The 16,057-nt window shown below is 40.1% G+C and overlaps 1 protein-coding gene across 1 annotated transcript; it reads left to right on the plus strand.

The window, feature by feature from the left end:
- Positions 1 to 2,462: 2,462 nt before the first annotated feature.
- Positions 2,463 to 4,129, plus strand: LOC122677676 (ankyrin repeat and SOCS box protein 6-like). The gene is given in 2 exon segments (XM_043877878.1): positions 2,463 to 3,502; positions 3,504 to 4,129. Coding segments are annotated over 2 exon segments (1,218 nt in total). The 5' UTR covers positions 2,463 to 2,489; the 3' UTR covers positions 3,709 to 4,129.
- The last annotated feature ends 11,928 nt before the right edge of the window (positions 4,130 to 16,057 follow it).

The raw sequence follows: 16,057 nt of genomic DNA on the forward strand, positions 1-16,057 counted from the left end.
CAGACATCCTGGAATGTGAAGTCAAGTGGGCCTTAGGAAGCATCACTAGGAACAAAGCTAGTGGAGGTGATGGAACACCACTTGAGCTATTTCAATCCTGAAAGATGACACTGTGAAAGTGCTGCACTCAATATGCCAGCAAATTTGGAAAACTCAGCAGTAGCCACAGGACTGGAAAAGGTCAGTTTTCATTCCAATCCCAAAGAAAGGCAACGCCAAAGAATGCTCAAACTACTGCACAATTGCACTCATCTCACACACTAGTAAAGTAATGCTTAAAATTCTCCAAGCCAGGCTTCAGCAATATGTGAACCGTGAACTTCCAGATGTTCAAGCTGGTTTTAGAAAAGGCTGAGGAGCCAGAGATCAAATTGCCAACATCCGCTGGATCACCGAAAAAGCAAGAGAGTTCCAGAAAAACATCTATTTCTGCTTTATTGACTATGCCAAAGCCTTTGACTGTGTGGATCACAATAAACTGTGGAAAATTCTGAAAGAGATGGGAATATCAGACCATCTGAGCTGCCTCTTGAGAAACCTGTATGCAGGTCAGGAAGCAAGTTAGAATTGGACATGGAACAACAGACTGGTTCCAAATAGGAAAAGGAGTACATCAAGGCTGTATATTGTCACCCTGCTTATTTAACTTATATGCAGAGTACATCATGAGAAATGCTGGGCTGGAGGAAGCACAAGCTGGAATCAAGATTGCCGGGAGAAATATCAATAACCTCGGATATGCAGATGACACCACCCTTATGGCAGAAAGTGAAGAAGAACTAAAGAGCCTCTTGATGAAAGTGAAAGAGGAGAGTGAAAAAGTTGGCTTAAAGCTCAGCATTCAGAAAACTAAGATCATGGCATCCGGTCCCATCACTTCATGGCAAATAGATGGGGAAACAGTGGAAACAGTGTCAGACTTTATTTTTTTGGGCTCCAAAATCACTGCAGATGGTGATTGCAGCCATGAAATTAAAAGACGCTTGCTCCTTGGAAGGAAAGTTATGACCAACCTAGACAGCATATTAAAAAGCAGAGACATTACTTTGCCAACAAAGGTCCATCTAGTCAGGGCTATGGTGTTTCCAGTGGTCATGTATGGATGTGAGAGTTGGACTATAAAGAAAGCTGAGCGCCAAAGAATGGATTCTTTTGAACTGTGGTGTTGGAGAAGACTCTTGAGAGTCCCTTGGACTGCAAGGAGATCCAACCAGTCCATCCTAAAGGAGATCAGTCCTGGGTGTTCATTGGAAGGACTGATGCTGAAGCTGAAACTCCAATACTTTGGCCACCTCATGCGAAGAGCTGACTCATTGGAAAAGACCCTGATGCTGGGAAAGATTGAGGGCAGGAGGAGAAGGGGATAACAGAGGATGAGAAGGTGGATGGCATCACCGACTTGATGGACATGGATTTGGGTGGACTCTGGGAGTTGGTGCTGCACAGGGAAGCCTGGCGTGCTGTGGTTCACGGGGTCGCAAAGAGTCGGACATGACTGAGCGACTGAACTGAACTGAACTGAATAGTGTTATTGAGACTTGATGCCAATTCTTAGTCAGTTATGTATGTTAGAAATGTCTCATTTGTAGCTTGTCTTTTCATTTTCTTTAAGATAATTTATGAATAGAAGATTTTTAATATAGTCAAGTGCATCAGTCTTATCTTACAGTGTTTTTTGTTTGTCTTATTTAAGAAAATTTTCCTAATCCAAGTGTGTGTGTGCTCAGTTGTGTCCAACTCTTTGTGACCCCAGAGACTACAGTCTGCCAGGCTCCTTTGTCCATGGGTTTATCCCAGCAAGAACACTGGGGTGGGTTGCTATTTCCTCCTCCAGGGGATCTCCCTGACCCAGGGATGAAACCCGCATCTTTTGCATCTCCTTCATTGGCGGATTCTTTATTACCAAGCCACCTGGGTCTAATCCAAGTTCAGAATAATATTTTCTTATACATCTACTTCTGCTTCATGGACTCTGATAAAGCCGTTGACTGTGTGGATCACAACAAACTGTGGAAAATTCTTAAAGAGATGGGAGTACCAGACCACTCTACCTGTCTCCTAAAAAACCATATGTGGGTCAAAAAGCAACAGTTAGAACCAAACATGGAACAACTGACTGATTCCAACTTGGGACAGGAATATACCAAGGCTGTATATTGTCAATCTGTTTATTTAAATTATATGCAGAGTACATCATGCTAAATGCCAGGCTGGATGAATCACAAGCTGGAATCAAGATTGCCAGGAGAAATATCAATAGCCTCAGATATGCAGATGATACCACTCTCATGGCAGAAAGTGAAGAGGAACTAAAGAGCCTCTTGTTCAGGGTGAAAGGGGTGTGAAAACTGGCTTGAAATGCAACATTAAAAAAACTAAGGCGCGGGGCTGGGAACTGGACTCAGCGAGTGGCCGAACCTGGTCAGGACCGCGGGCCGCGCGACGCACCCGTCGGCGTCTCGGCCTCGGTGGAAGCTGCGGCCGCCGGCATGCCGTTTCTGCATGGCTTCCGGAGGATTATCTTCGAGTACCAGCCGCTCGTGGATGCTATCCTGGGCTCCTTGGGCATCCAGGACCCCGAGCGGCAGGAGCCCCTGGACAGGCCCAGTTATGCCGCCAGCGAGGAGAGCCTCATCCTTGTTCTTACCGAGTTGCTTGAGAGAAAAGCCCAGTCTCCATTTTACCAGGAAGGTGTGAGCAACGCCGTGCTGAAGATGGCCGAGCTGGGGCTGGCACGTGCGGCCGCCATCCTCCTGCGGAATGGAGCCAACCTCAATTTTGAAGACCCGGTCACCTACTACACGGCGCTGCACATCGCCGTCCTACGGAACCAGCCGGACATGGTGGAGCTGCTGGTGCGCCACGGGGCCGACGTCAACCGCAGGGACCGGATCCACGAGAGCAGCCCCCTGGACCTGGCCAGCGAGGAGCCAGAGGGCCTGCCCTGCCTGCAACGCCTCCTGGACCTCGGAGCAGATGTCAGTGCGGCCGACAAGCATGGTAAGACAGCCCTGCTTCACGCTCTGGCCAGCAGTGATGGGGTGCAGGTCCACAACACCGAGAACATCCGGCTCCTGCTGGAAGGAGGGGCGGACGTCAAGACCACTACCAAAGACGGAGACACGGTGTTCACCTGCATCATCTTCCTGCTGGGCGAGACAGTGGGAGGCGACAAAGAGGAGGCCCAGCTAATCAACCGCTTCTGCTTCCAAGTCACGCAGCTGCTGCTGGCCCACAGTGCCGACCCCAGCGAGTGCCCGGCCCAGGAGTCCCTCATGCACATCTGCCTCAAAAGTTTCAAGCTGCACTTCCCCCTGCTGCGCTTCCTGCTGGAGTCGGGAGCCGCCTACAACTGCTCCCTGCATGGCGCGTCCTGCTGGTCCGGCTTCCACATCATCTTCGAGAGGCTCTGCTCCCACCCGGGCCGTGCGGAGGACGAGAGCCACGCGGACCTGCTGCGCAAGGCGGAGACCGTGCTGGATCTCATGGTGACCAACTCCCAGGGCGGACAAGATCCAGGCCCTGCACGTCTCCCTGAGGCAGCTGGAGAGCTACCCCCCGCCCCTCAAGCACGTATGCCGCGTGTGCATCCGCCTCTACCTTCAGCCGTGGCCGGTGGACGCCAAGGTCAAGGCCCTACCTCTGCCCGACAGGTTCAAGTGGTACCTCCTCAGCGAGCACAGCGGCGCCGTCGAGGACGACATCTGACCGTCCGGGCTGGGGGGCGGGGTCTGGGCAGCCCCCTCGGCATGTGGGTGATTCAAGTACTTGGGCGGCCCGAGGGGACAGCCTTCGGTCCGCCTGTCAGAGGCGCAGGGTGGAGCCCGGTGGCGGCAAGCACTCCAGCGGAGGAAGGCCTCTCTCTGTGGGAGACTGCCCCCGCTTCCCCTGGCAGTGACTCCGAGCCTCGGCCCACAGTGGAAGCGGGGATAGGGTTTAGGACAAGCACGGACCCTCCTGATGGGAGGGAGTGCCGGGCACTCCGAGAAGCAAGGGGCCTCCACGCCCGGGCCCGCTGCAGGAAGCCGGCCCGGCCTGCGTGGAGACGCCAGAAGGGGCCTGTGGGGTGCAGCCCGGCCAAGACCATTGACTCTTCACCCAAGATTCTGTCAAAAAAAAATAAGCGCTTCGGGGCAGGCAAGGAGAGCTGAGCTAACTCCGGCCAGCTTCTATGGCTCTGGGGCCAAGCCACCCACCACCCTGCCCAGCAAGGGACAGGGCCCTGCCCGGGTGGCAGCTGTTCGTCCCAAGCCTGGGGTTTGGGGACCACGCCTTCTAACAAGCAATCATGCATGACTGTGCGCTGTCTTTCTGAAATGTCTCACATCGTGAGGGTTCATCTGATGGGAAATGCTACCAAGGGTGAAAGCCAACCTCTGCCCTGTGTTGAGCCCTCAGCAGGCCGCCTGTGGGTCACACAAGGTGGTCATTGTGAATTGTGTAACTGCCTTGGAGATAAGCCGAGGTGCCTAAAGGATATATTTATAAGATTAAAATGATTTCTCTTGGTCTTAAAAAAAAAATAAAAATAAAAAAACTAAGACCATGGCATTTGGTCCCATCACTTCATGGCAAGTAGAAGGGGAAAAAGTGGAAAAATTGGCAGATTTTATTTTTAGGGGCTCTAAAATCACCGAAGGGGCTTCCCTCATAGCTCAGCTGGTAAAGAATCCACCTGGAATGTGGGAGACCTGGGTTCAATCCCTGAGTTGGGAAGATCCCCTGGAGAAGGGAAAGGCTACTGACTCCAGTATTCTGGCCTGGAGAATTCCATGGACTGTATAGTCCATGGGGTTGCAAAGAGTCAGACATGACTGAGCTTCTTTCACTTTCACTTTCAAAATCACTGAAGACGGTGACTGCAGCCATGAAATTAAGACACTTGTTCCTTGGAAGGAAAGCCATGACAAACCTAGACAGTGTATTAAAAAACAGAGAGATCATTTTGCCAACAAAGATCCATATAGTCAAAGCTACAATTTTTCCAGTAGTCATGTGCAGATGTGAGTTGGATCATAAAGAAGTTTGAGCATTGAAGAATTGATGATTTCAAATTGTGATGTTGGAGAAGATTCTTGAGAGTCCCGTGGACTGCAAGGAGATCAAACCAGTTAATCCTAAAGAAAATCAACCCTGAATATTCATTGGAAGGCGTGATGCTGAAGCTGAAGCTTTGGTCACCTGACGCAAAGAGCCTACTCATTGGTAAAGACCTCGATGCTGGGAAAGATTGAAGGCAAAAGGAGAAGGGACCAGCAGAAGGGAGATGGTTAGGTAGCATCACTGACTCAACGGCCATGAATCTGAGCAAACTCCAGGAGATAGTGAAGGACAGAGGCGCCTGGTGTGCTGCATGCAGTCCATGGGGTTGCAGAGTTGGAAATGACTTAAGTGACTGAACAACAACATACTTCTGTGATGGTTAATTTTATGTGTCAACATGACTGGGTCATAGGATACCCAGATATTTGGTTAAATATTATTTCTGGGTAAGTCTGTGGAGGCGTGTCTGGATGGGATTAACATTTGTGAAAAGCAGATTTCCCTCCTCAATCTAACTTACTGAAGCCTGAATAGAATAAAAAGGCTGAGTAAGAAAGAATTCTTTCTCTGCCTCACTGTCTTTGAGTTGACATTGATCTTTTCTTGTTTTTGCATTAGAACTCAGACTGGAACTTGTACCAAATGCCCTTCTTGTTCTCAGGCCTTTGGACTTGGACTAGAACTATATCAGTGATTCTCTTGGGTCTCCAGCTTGCCGACTATAGGTCTGGGGACTTCTCAGCCTTCATAATTGCATGATACAATTCCTTATAATAAATCTTTATATATATCTTTAATAAATATATGTTATATAATTAAACATTTATTGGTTATAGAATTATATATCTGACATGTATTTATATAAATATACAAATAAAAAATTAAAAGGACTCTGGCTCCTTGGAGAAATTGTTATTTTTTCAGATCTGGGCAAAAATGTTGTACAAAATGAGTTGAAATATTTTCTTACATTAAAAAGTAAAGAAATCACCAAGATTTCTGGGGTTGCAAATTTCCCAGCCATTAGCTTGAAGAAACTCCACTTGGTCAAAGATGGGAAAAAGAAAGCAAAAGTAGAATAACTAATTCAGTGTATTAAAATATGTCAAGTATGTTTAAATCCATGAGGTTGCAATGATACTTTAAAAATCCTCATTGGTCCCCTTCAGAATACTAATGAACCAAATCATTACTTTTATTCAATTATCTTAATTTTGATTGAATTTAAATAACCCATAGAGTGCATCTTAAATGTATAGATCTGGATATGTTCAATCTGAAGTATTATCTTATATGTATAGATTGGTGAAAATTTACATGTATATACATCTACTTAACTATCTATCTATCAGAAGAATAGTGCTTCTCAAATCTCAGTGTGCATTTGCATCAACTAGTGAATATGTTAAAATGCAAATTCTGATTCAGTAAGATCTTGGATCCTGTATCTTTAATAATCTCCCAAGTGACGCTGATACAGTTGGTTTGTGGACCACATTTTGAGAAGCAAGGTTGTAACGTTTTCAATGTTGTAGCATGTAGCAGTAGTTTGTTCTCTTTATTGCTGAGTGATTTTCCATTGTATTAATATTCTAACATTTCTTTGCTTATCTTACTATCAATGGACATTTTGTTGTTTTCAGTTTGGGGTCATGATGAATTAAGTTGCTGTGAACATTCTTGTACATGTCTCGGGATGAACGTATGCACTCATTTTGGAGGGATATATACCTAGGAGTAGAATTGTTGGGTCGTAGGGTAGGTGTGCTTAGCTTTAAGAGACATGGTCAAAGAATTTTCTAAACATGATTGTATCATTACACCCTTACCAGTAATATATCAGAGTTCTAGTTGCTCCACGTTTCACTGGCACTTGGTATTGTTCTTTTAAAAATATAGTCATTCTGTTGGGTGTGTGTGGTATCCAACTGAGGTTTTTTGGCCAATGAGAGATCTTCTTTTGAGTAGTTACTCACGATTTTTTTCTCATTAAAATTTTTGGCTTGTTATTTTGTTTCATATTGATTTGGATGGATTTTTCCTATATTCTGGATATGAGTTCTTTATTGGATGCATATATTGCAAGTATTTATTCCTCAGTCTGTGGTTTGCCTTTTCATTCTTTTAATGGTGTCTGTTAGTGAACATCTGCTTAATTTAAACAAGATTCAAATTTGTTAATATTTTTCTTCAATTAACAACTGTGGAGATATACATATAACATAAAATTCACCCTCACAACCATTTTTAAATGTACAATTTAGTGGTATTAAGTACATTCATGTTGCTGTACAACCATCACTACCATCTATATCCAGAACTCTTCTCCTTTTGCAAAACTGACTCTATACCTATTAAAACAATTACTCCCCAGTCCCTTTCCGGTCACTGGCAATCACTATTCTGTTTTCTGTCTCTACGATTTTGATTACTCTAAGTACCTCATACAAGTGGAATCATGTAGTATTTATCTTTTTATAACTAGCTTATTTCACTGAGCATAATGTCCTTCTTTGTCTCTTGTAATGCATTTTGATTTAAATTTTATTTTGTCCAACATTAGTATGGCCACTCCTATTCTTGCATTATTATCTTCTTTTGTGTTTAGGTGTTTTTCTCTTTGCAGTGAAATATTTAAATTCCTTTCTTATTTCCTTTGTGTGTACTCTAGAGCTATTTTCATTGTGGTTACTATGGGGATTTCATTTAAAATCCTAAAATTATAGCACAATAATTTGAACTTACTAACTTAACTTTAATAACATACAAAAAGCTCTATCCCCATCTCTTTCAGTTGTTCATGTCACAAAATTTTGTCTTTATGTAGAATGTGTCCCATAATATAAACTGATAATTCTTTTAAATGCATTAGTATCTTAAATTATGTTGAAAATAAGATTTGAAGTTACAAGTCAAATTCATATTAATATTAGCTTTTATACTAATTTTTCTTTAAATGTTTAGTCTCTTGCATCATGTAGAAAAAAACCCAAATATACAATTATGAATCACTGTTACAATAATACTAGCTTTAATAATTGTCCATGAATTTACCTTTAGTGAGATCTTATTTCTCCATACAGTTTTGAGTTACTGTCTAGTGTCCTTCCATTTCCACCTGCAGGACTCTTGAGCGTTTCTTACAGACCAGGTCTAATAGTAACAAATGTCCTCAGCTTTGTTTATCTGTAAATGTCTTAATTTCTCCCTCATTTTGAAAAACAACTTTGCCAAACTTTGTTCTTTTAACACTTTGAATATATTGGCCACTTTCTTCTGGCCTCTAAAGTTTCTGATGGGAAATCTGCTTACTATTTTAATCATGATCCCTTGTTTGTGACAAACTGCTTTTCTTCAATATGTTTTCAAAGTTCTTTTTGTCTTTACCTTTTTAAAATGTGGTTATAATTAGTGTCCTTGTGGGTCTCTTTGGGTTCAACCTACTTGGAATTCACTGAGCTTCGTGTGAATATATATGTCTTTCATCAAATTTGGGAAATTTAAAATATTCTCTCTGCTCCTTTCTCTTTCTTGTCTCTTTCTAGAACTCCTACAATATGTACATTGTTCTCCTTGCCCCACAAGCCCCTCAAGGTGCCCCACAGGTCCCTTAAGCTCTGTATAGTTTTCTTCAACCTCTTTTTCCCTGTTCCTCAACCTCAAGAATTTCTGTTGCCCTATCTTCAAGTTCACTGGTATTTTCTTCTGCCTGCTCACATTTGCCTTTGGAACTCTCTAGTAAATTTGTATTTCAGTTATTGTATTTTTCATCTCCAGAATACTTTTTCGTTTTGTTTTTATTGACAGTTGTTTTAAAGTCTTTGGCTAATAAATCCACCATTGGGTCTTTTTTGGGAACAATTTCAGTTGGCTTATTATTTTCCTTTGAATGCGCTGTACCTCTCCATTTCTCTGTGTGCTTTTTGACTTTATTTGTTGAAATCTAGACATTTTAATCTAATAATGTGGCAACTCTGGAAATCAGGTTTTGCCTTCATCCCCAGGGTTTGCTATTGTTTTTTAAAAAATAAATTCTTGTAGGCTGTTTCTATACCAAGGATCAACATGTGGTGTAAAGTTAACATCTTAGGTGTTTTCTGAGCCTGTATCTTTCCTGGGCAGGCATGGTGACACTCTAATTTCTCTTGAATATGTAGTTGCTTTAAAATATCTTAGTCTTTAATGTCTGTGTTCCAAAAATGGAAAAGAAGAAAATGAAAGGGAAAAAGAGGCTCCAGTTCCATAAATCCACTGGAAATCACTTTAGCCAGAGGGGTTGGGTCTTGCAATAATAGGATGAAATCCAGCAACAATGGACACTTCCTCTTTGTCTACACTTCTGTTATTAGAAATGGCTTTGAGTGATCAGAGCATAGATCTCTGATATTTGGAAAACAGGGCCCTTTCTGCACACTGGTTTCTGCAAGCTGGCCCAGGAACACATGCACAGCTGCCTGTTACATGACTGGAGATGGGGAATGTGCCACTACTACTATACTAAAAGCTGAAGTTGACCAAAATAAACAGCAATTTACTGTACAAGTCTTCCTCTGGAAGTTTCAAGTCCTCAATAGACGCCAGAGCTCCAAAACAGTTACATCAGACAGATTCTGACAATGCAGGTATCGAGATGGGAAGACAGGTTCTCGGGGCTTCCTACTCCTCAATATTTCCAGAATCCTCTCATCAATATTTTCTTATACAGGTAGCACATTTTGTATACTGCTTAAGAAATGTTTTTCCTCTTCAAGGTCATAAAGATATTCTCCTTTATTTTCTTCTAGAAGTTTAAATATTTTACCATTCACATTTAGGTATACCATCCATTTTGAACTTCTTTTTTGTGGTCAAAGATTTTTTTCTGTACTTTTTCAGGTCAAGGTTCATTTTTATCCAACTCAGTGCTTAAAAACTGAAAACTGAAGGGAAGAATAGTCAAGCTTTTCCCACTTTTCCTCTACAATCTGTAAAATAAGATAATGAAATAATTGAGGAAAGAAGTTCTCTTGATAGAAATTTTTCTTTATAAAAGTGCTCCAGCTAATAATTGAAGAAGGAATTATAAAATTGGTATACCACCATTTTTTTAGTCTCATTAGAAAAAATAAAAAGGAGACATTATCAAAAGAGAGATTATGATATGATACACTTATTGATAGAAATATATAACACTACTTATGAAGAATTATTGCCCCCAAATTGAACCTACATCTGATCAAACTTCTAGATCTAATTATCAATGTATAAAAAATGTGAAGGATAAAGAAATACGATAACTCTGCAGGTAAAAAATAATCCAAAGTGTAAGAAGTTCTCAAGATTAACAATCCTGTTTTTTTTTTAACAACAAATAAACTTGTTACAAAAAATGGAAGAAGGGAATCTATAGATTAAAAAATATTTAAGTGACATCAATCAATTACAATTGACCCTTGAACAATGTGGGGGATTAGGGGAGCTGACCCTCTGAGCAGTCAAATATCATTTATAACTTTACAGTGAGTCCTCCATATTCACTATTTCACATTTGTGGGTTCCATCAACCATGGATCATTTAGTACTGTAGTACACATTCATTGAAAAAAATCTGTGTATAAGTGGACACATATAGTTCAAACCCATGTTGTTCAAAGGTCCACTGTACAATGTATGAGAAGCCAGAAAGATTTGATTGGCTATTTCCCTAGATATTTGATGATATTAAGGGACTGACAAATTTTTTAGATGTGATCATTTTATACATACTAAAATATGTATTAATAAAATATTATGTTTATGACTTGCTTCAAAATAATACAGAGAGGGAGACTAGAAGATATAGATTAAACAAAATTGGCCAGGAATTTATAATAATAATTGAATATAGGTAATAGATAAATGGGGGTGGGGGATTATATTAATCTCTCTACTATATATTTGTGTGTATGTTTGAAATTTTTCATAATAAAAAGTTTAAAAAAATATGTCTTAGTTGTTCTTGGTTCTTTAGTTTTCCATAATGATTTTAGAATCAGCTTATCAAATTACATTTTTTTAAAATTGAAATAGCATTGAATCGGAAGAACTGACATCATTAAAAAATTATAATTTTTTATCCATGAATGTGAAATCTCTCTCCATTGATTAGGTCTTTTTTTAAAATGACTTTGAGTAAATATTTATGCTATTATGTATCTTTTATTAGATTTAATATTAAATATCTAACATCTCTATAGCTATTGTAAGTGATATACTTTTACAAATTACATGTTTTATTATTGTGTTAATGTAAAAACATGCAAGTGATTTTTGTAAATTGGTCTTCTATCCAGACACCTGGATAAATATAATTAGATCTAATATAATAATTTGTCTTTAGATTATTTTCTAGGCAGACAATTATATCATCTGAAAATAATGATAGTTTTATTTTTCCTCTTTAATCCTATCATGTACACACCTAACAAAGTAGCCTTAAACTACATAAAGAAAATTTGATAAGGCTGCAATAAAATATAGACAAACCCACTGTGAGAAGAAGGGATTTCAGCACATTTTTAAAAGTTGTGGACAAGTCAAGCAGATAAAGTTTCAATAAACATATTGAAGATACAAACAATAAAACTGAATGAACAGAAGCTGGACTGAACATAAATCTCCTTTCTACAATTAGCACAAAATCTCCTCCAAAACAGCTTTAGTTATCCACTGCTGTACAAACTCAGTAGTGTAAAATGAAAACAAACATTCTAAAAGTCTCTAAGTGTCTGTGGGTCAGGAATTTATGATCAGCTTGGCTGGGTAGTTTTAGCTCAATATTTCTCAGGAGAGTCACAGAAATGTTTTAAGTGGCTCCAGTCTTCTGATGACTGGACTGGAGCTGGAGGATCTGCTTTTAAACAGACTCACCCACATAACTAGTAAATTGGTGCTGGTGGTTGGAAGGAAGCTTTGGTTCCTTCCCATGCAGTTCTTTTCACAGTGCTGAGTGCCTTCATGACATGGCAGCTAGCTTCCCTCAGTGTGAGCAACTTCAGACTGAAAGATGGACACTGCAAAATGTTTTACGATGTAGCTTCAGAAGTCACAGACTGTTATTTCTGCAGTGTCCTTCTGGTTGTACATAACAGCCCTATTTCACTGTGGGAGGGGACTACCCAAAAGAATAAATACCTTAAGAGGAGAATAACTGGGGGTCACCTTGGAGACTGACTACCACACATATAACCTTTACAACCATTGATTATATACTAGTCACAGAGCAATTGCAAAGAATAAGTATCATGTAGGCAGGATTCTTTGATTACAATACAATGAGGTGAGAAGATAATAACAAAAATGAACACAAAATAATGCTATTTGGAAATGATTAACACACTTCCGAATAACTCACAGATCAAACAAAAAATCATAATGAAAATTTTACAATATTCAGAATTGAATGATAATGAAAACGTGAAACGTAGTGAAAATAGTTTTTCAAGGATAATTTTTTGGGGGGAGTTCAGTGCCTCAAGGCTTGTGGGATGTTAGTTCCTCCATCGGGGATGGAACCAGGCCCTCACTTAGCAGTGAAAATGCCAAGTTATAACCTCTGGACTGGTAGGGAATCCCCAAGAATAATTTACAGCCTTTCTATTTATATTTAAAAAGAGGAAAAAGTGTGACTTACCTGGTGGTCCAGTGGCTAAGACCCAATGCTTCCAAAGCAGGGGACCTGGGTTTGATTCCTGGTCAGGGAAGTAGATCCTGTGTGCCCGCAGTTAAAGATCCTAAATGCCACAAGGAAGAACCCACACTTGGCAATGAAGATCTTGCACGAAGCAACTTAAATCTGGCACAGCCACACACACACACACACACACACACACACAAAGAACTGTGGAACATTTAAGAAAAAATACAAGAATAAAAGGAAAAGCCAAAAATTAAGAAACACATTTCCAAACTAAGCAGTGACTTAAAGAAGGAGTAGACTTGAAGAAAATAGAGGGCAGTAGCCTCTTGAGAAACCTGTATGCAGGTCAGGAAGCAAGAGTTAGAACTGGGCATGGAACAACAGACTGGTTCCAAATAGGAAAAAGAGTACGTCAAGGCTATATATTGTCACCCTGCTTATTTAACTTATATGCAGAGTACATCATGAGAAATGCTGGGCTGGAGAAAGCACAAGCTGGAATCAAGATTGCCAGGAGAAATATCAATAACCTCAGATATGCAGATGACACCATCCTTATGGCAAAAAGTGAAGAAGAACTAAAGAGCCTCTTGATGAAAATGAAAGAGGAGAGTGAAAAAGTTGGCTTAAAGTTCAACATTCAGAAAACTAAGATCATGGCATCTGGTCCCATCACTTCATGGCAGATAGATGGGGAAACAGTGGAAACAGTGGCTGACTTTATTTTTCAGGGTTTCAAAATCACTGCAGATGGTGATTGCAGCCATGAAATTAAAACACGCTTACTCTTTGGAAGGAAAGTTATGACCAACCTAGACAGCATATGAAAAAGCAGAGACATTACTTTGCCAAAAAAGGTCCATCTAGTCAAGGCTGTGGTTTTTCCAGTAGTCATGTATGGATGTGAGAGTGGGATTATAAAGAAAGCTGAGCGCCGAAGAATTGATGCTTTTGAACTGTGGTGTTGGAGAAGACTCTTGAGAGTCCCTTGGACTGCAAGGAGATCCAACCAGTCCATCCTAAAGGAGATCAGTCCTGGGTGTTCATTGGAAGGACTGATGTTGAAGCTGAAACTCCAATACTTTGGCCACCTGATGTGAAGAGCTGACTCACTGGAAAAGACCGTGATGCCGGGAGGGATTCCGGGCAGGAGGAGAAGGGGACGACAGAGGATGAAATGCTTGGATGGCATCACCAACTCGATGGACATGGGTGTGGGTGGACTCTGGGAGTTGGCGATGCACAGGGAGGCCTGGTGTGCTGCGGTTCATGGGGTTGCAAAGAGTCGGACATGATTGAGCGACTGAACTGAACTGAAACAATACAAATAAGAGCAGAAATCAAGAAACTAGAAGATACAATAGAGAAGATTGACAAAGCAAACAAAAAATTATCCTTTACAATAATTAAAATATGGACAAGTCTCTGGCAATGAGAATCAAGAAAAAGAGAGATGGCACCAATACATATTATAAAGGAGGCACAATTACAGAGGAAGCAGATTCAAAAGATAACATACATACAATGGAATATTACTTGGCCATATAAAGGAATGAATTTGAGTCAGTTGTAGTGAGGTGGATGTAACCTAGAGCCTATTATACAGGGTGAAGTAAGTCAGAAAGACAATAATAAATATCATATATCAACATATATGAAATCTAGAAAAATGGTACTGATAAACCTATCTTCTGCAGGGAAGGAATAGAGACGCAGACATAGAGAATGGATTTGTGGACACAGTGTGAGAAGGAGAGGGCAGGGCAAATTGAGAAAGTAGGATTGACGTATAAGCATTACTCTGTGTAAGACAGCCAGCTAGTGGGAAGCTACCGTGTAAGACAGAGAGCCCAGCCTGGCAGTCTGTGATGACCTAGAGGGGTAGGGTGGGGTAGGGGAGTGGGAGGGAGACTCAAGAGGGAGGGGATGTATATATATATGGATGGATATATATACAGTTATGACTGATTCACATTGTTGAATGGCAGAAACCAACACAACATTGTACAGCAATTATCCTCCAATTTAAAAAAAATGAGAATTTCATCATTAACTTTATGACAGTATGTTTGAAAACTTAGACAAAATAGACATTTGTAGCAAGATATAAATTCTTAGAATTGATTCAGAAGAAATAGAAAACTTGACATAGTCCTTTAAATAGTCCTGTTAGGGAATTCCATGGTGCACCAGTGGTTAGGACTCAGTACTTTCACTGCCAGGGAACTAAGATCAAACAAGTCACACAGTGCAGCCAAAACATAAATGAATAGTCTTGTTAAAGAAACAGCAGTAATAGTAAAACTAAACAAAACAAGGCCAAACAAAAAACTTTCCATTAAAACAAAAACGCACCAGTTCCAGATGGTTTTACAGATGTGTCTCACCAAATTTAACAGCTATCAAATCATCCTATTCTTATACAAACTTCTTCAGAGACAAAAACACACTCTAAGAAGCTAGAATAACTTAGAAACCAAATCCTAGATAACAAAGAACAGGAAAACATCAGGGTTATTTAATTTATTAATACAGGATGCAAAAATCCAAAACAAAACACTACCAGATCAAATTCAATAGTACATGTAAAAGAAATGCTAAACTCCTCAAGTAAATTTGGTTTATCTCAGGAAAGTAAAATTAATATTAGTAAAATTTAATATTAATATAATAAATGTCTAAATGGAATTGATCACAATAGATTAAAGGAGAAAAACCATACGATCACATCAAAAGATGCAGAAAAAAACCTTTGAAAAATTCAAAATACATTTGATAAAACTTGTAGTAAATTAGCAATAAAGTGGAATTTCCTTTACCTGATCAAGAGAGGTATTCAAAAATCCCACAATAAGTCTCATCCTAAAGAAAAAGTGTTGGAGCATTAAAATTCTGAACAAAACAAACATACCCACCATCATCACTTCTACCTAACATTGTTCTGTGGCCAGCACAATAAGACAAGAAAAACAAACTAAAGGCAATAGGATTATTTTCTCTAAATATATCAAACACATTTTATCATCTGTGTCTCATAATTCTAGTAACTGGGTCCCTTGTAGATGTGTTTCTGCTATTTGTTGCTGTTCATTTTCTTTGGAACTGTATTGCTGGAAATTATTTGAATCCTGAGATGAAAGTGAGGTCCTCTAACAAAGATTTATGTTTCCTTCTGCTAGACACCTGGGGTACTACCTATCTGGGAACATTTCATTTATTTATTTATTTTTGTTGCCCATAGTGTTTTAGTTATTTATTAAAAAAATTTTTTTTTACAATGTTGTGTTGGTTTCTGCTGTACAACAACGTGAATCAGCTGTATTTATTCATATATCCCTCTCAAGCACCCTTCCCCTC

This window comes from Cervus elaphus, chromosome 20, assembly GCF_910594005.1.
Source record: "Cervus elaphus chromosome 20, mCerEla1.1, whole genome shotgun sequence".
Classification (NCBI taxonomy): domain Eukaryota; kingdom Metazoa; phylum Chordata; class Mammalia; order Artiodactyla; family Cervidae; genus Cervus; species Cervus elaphus.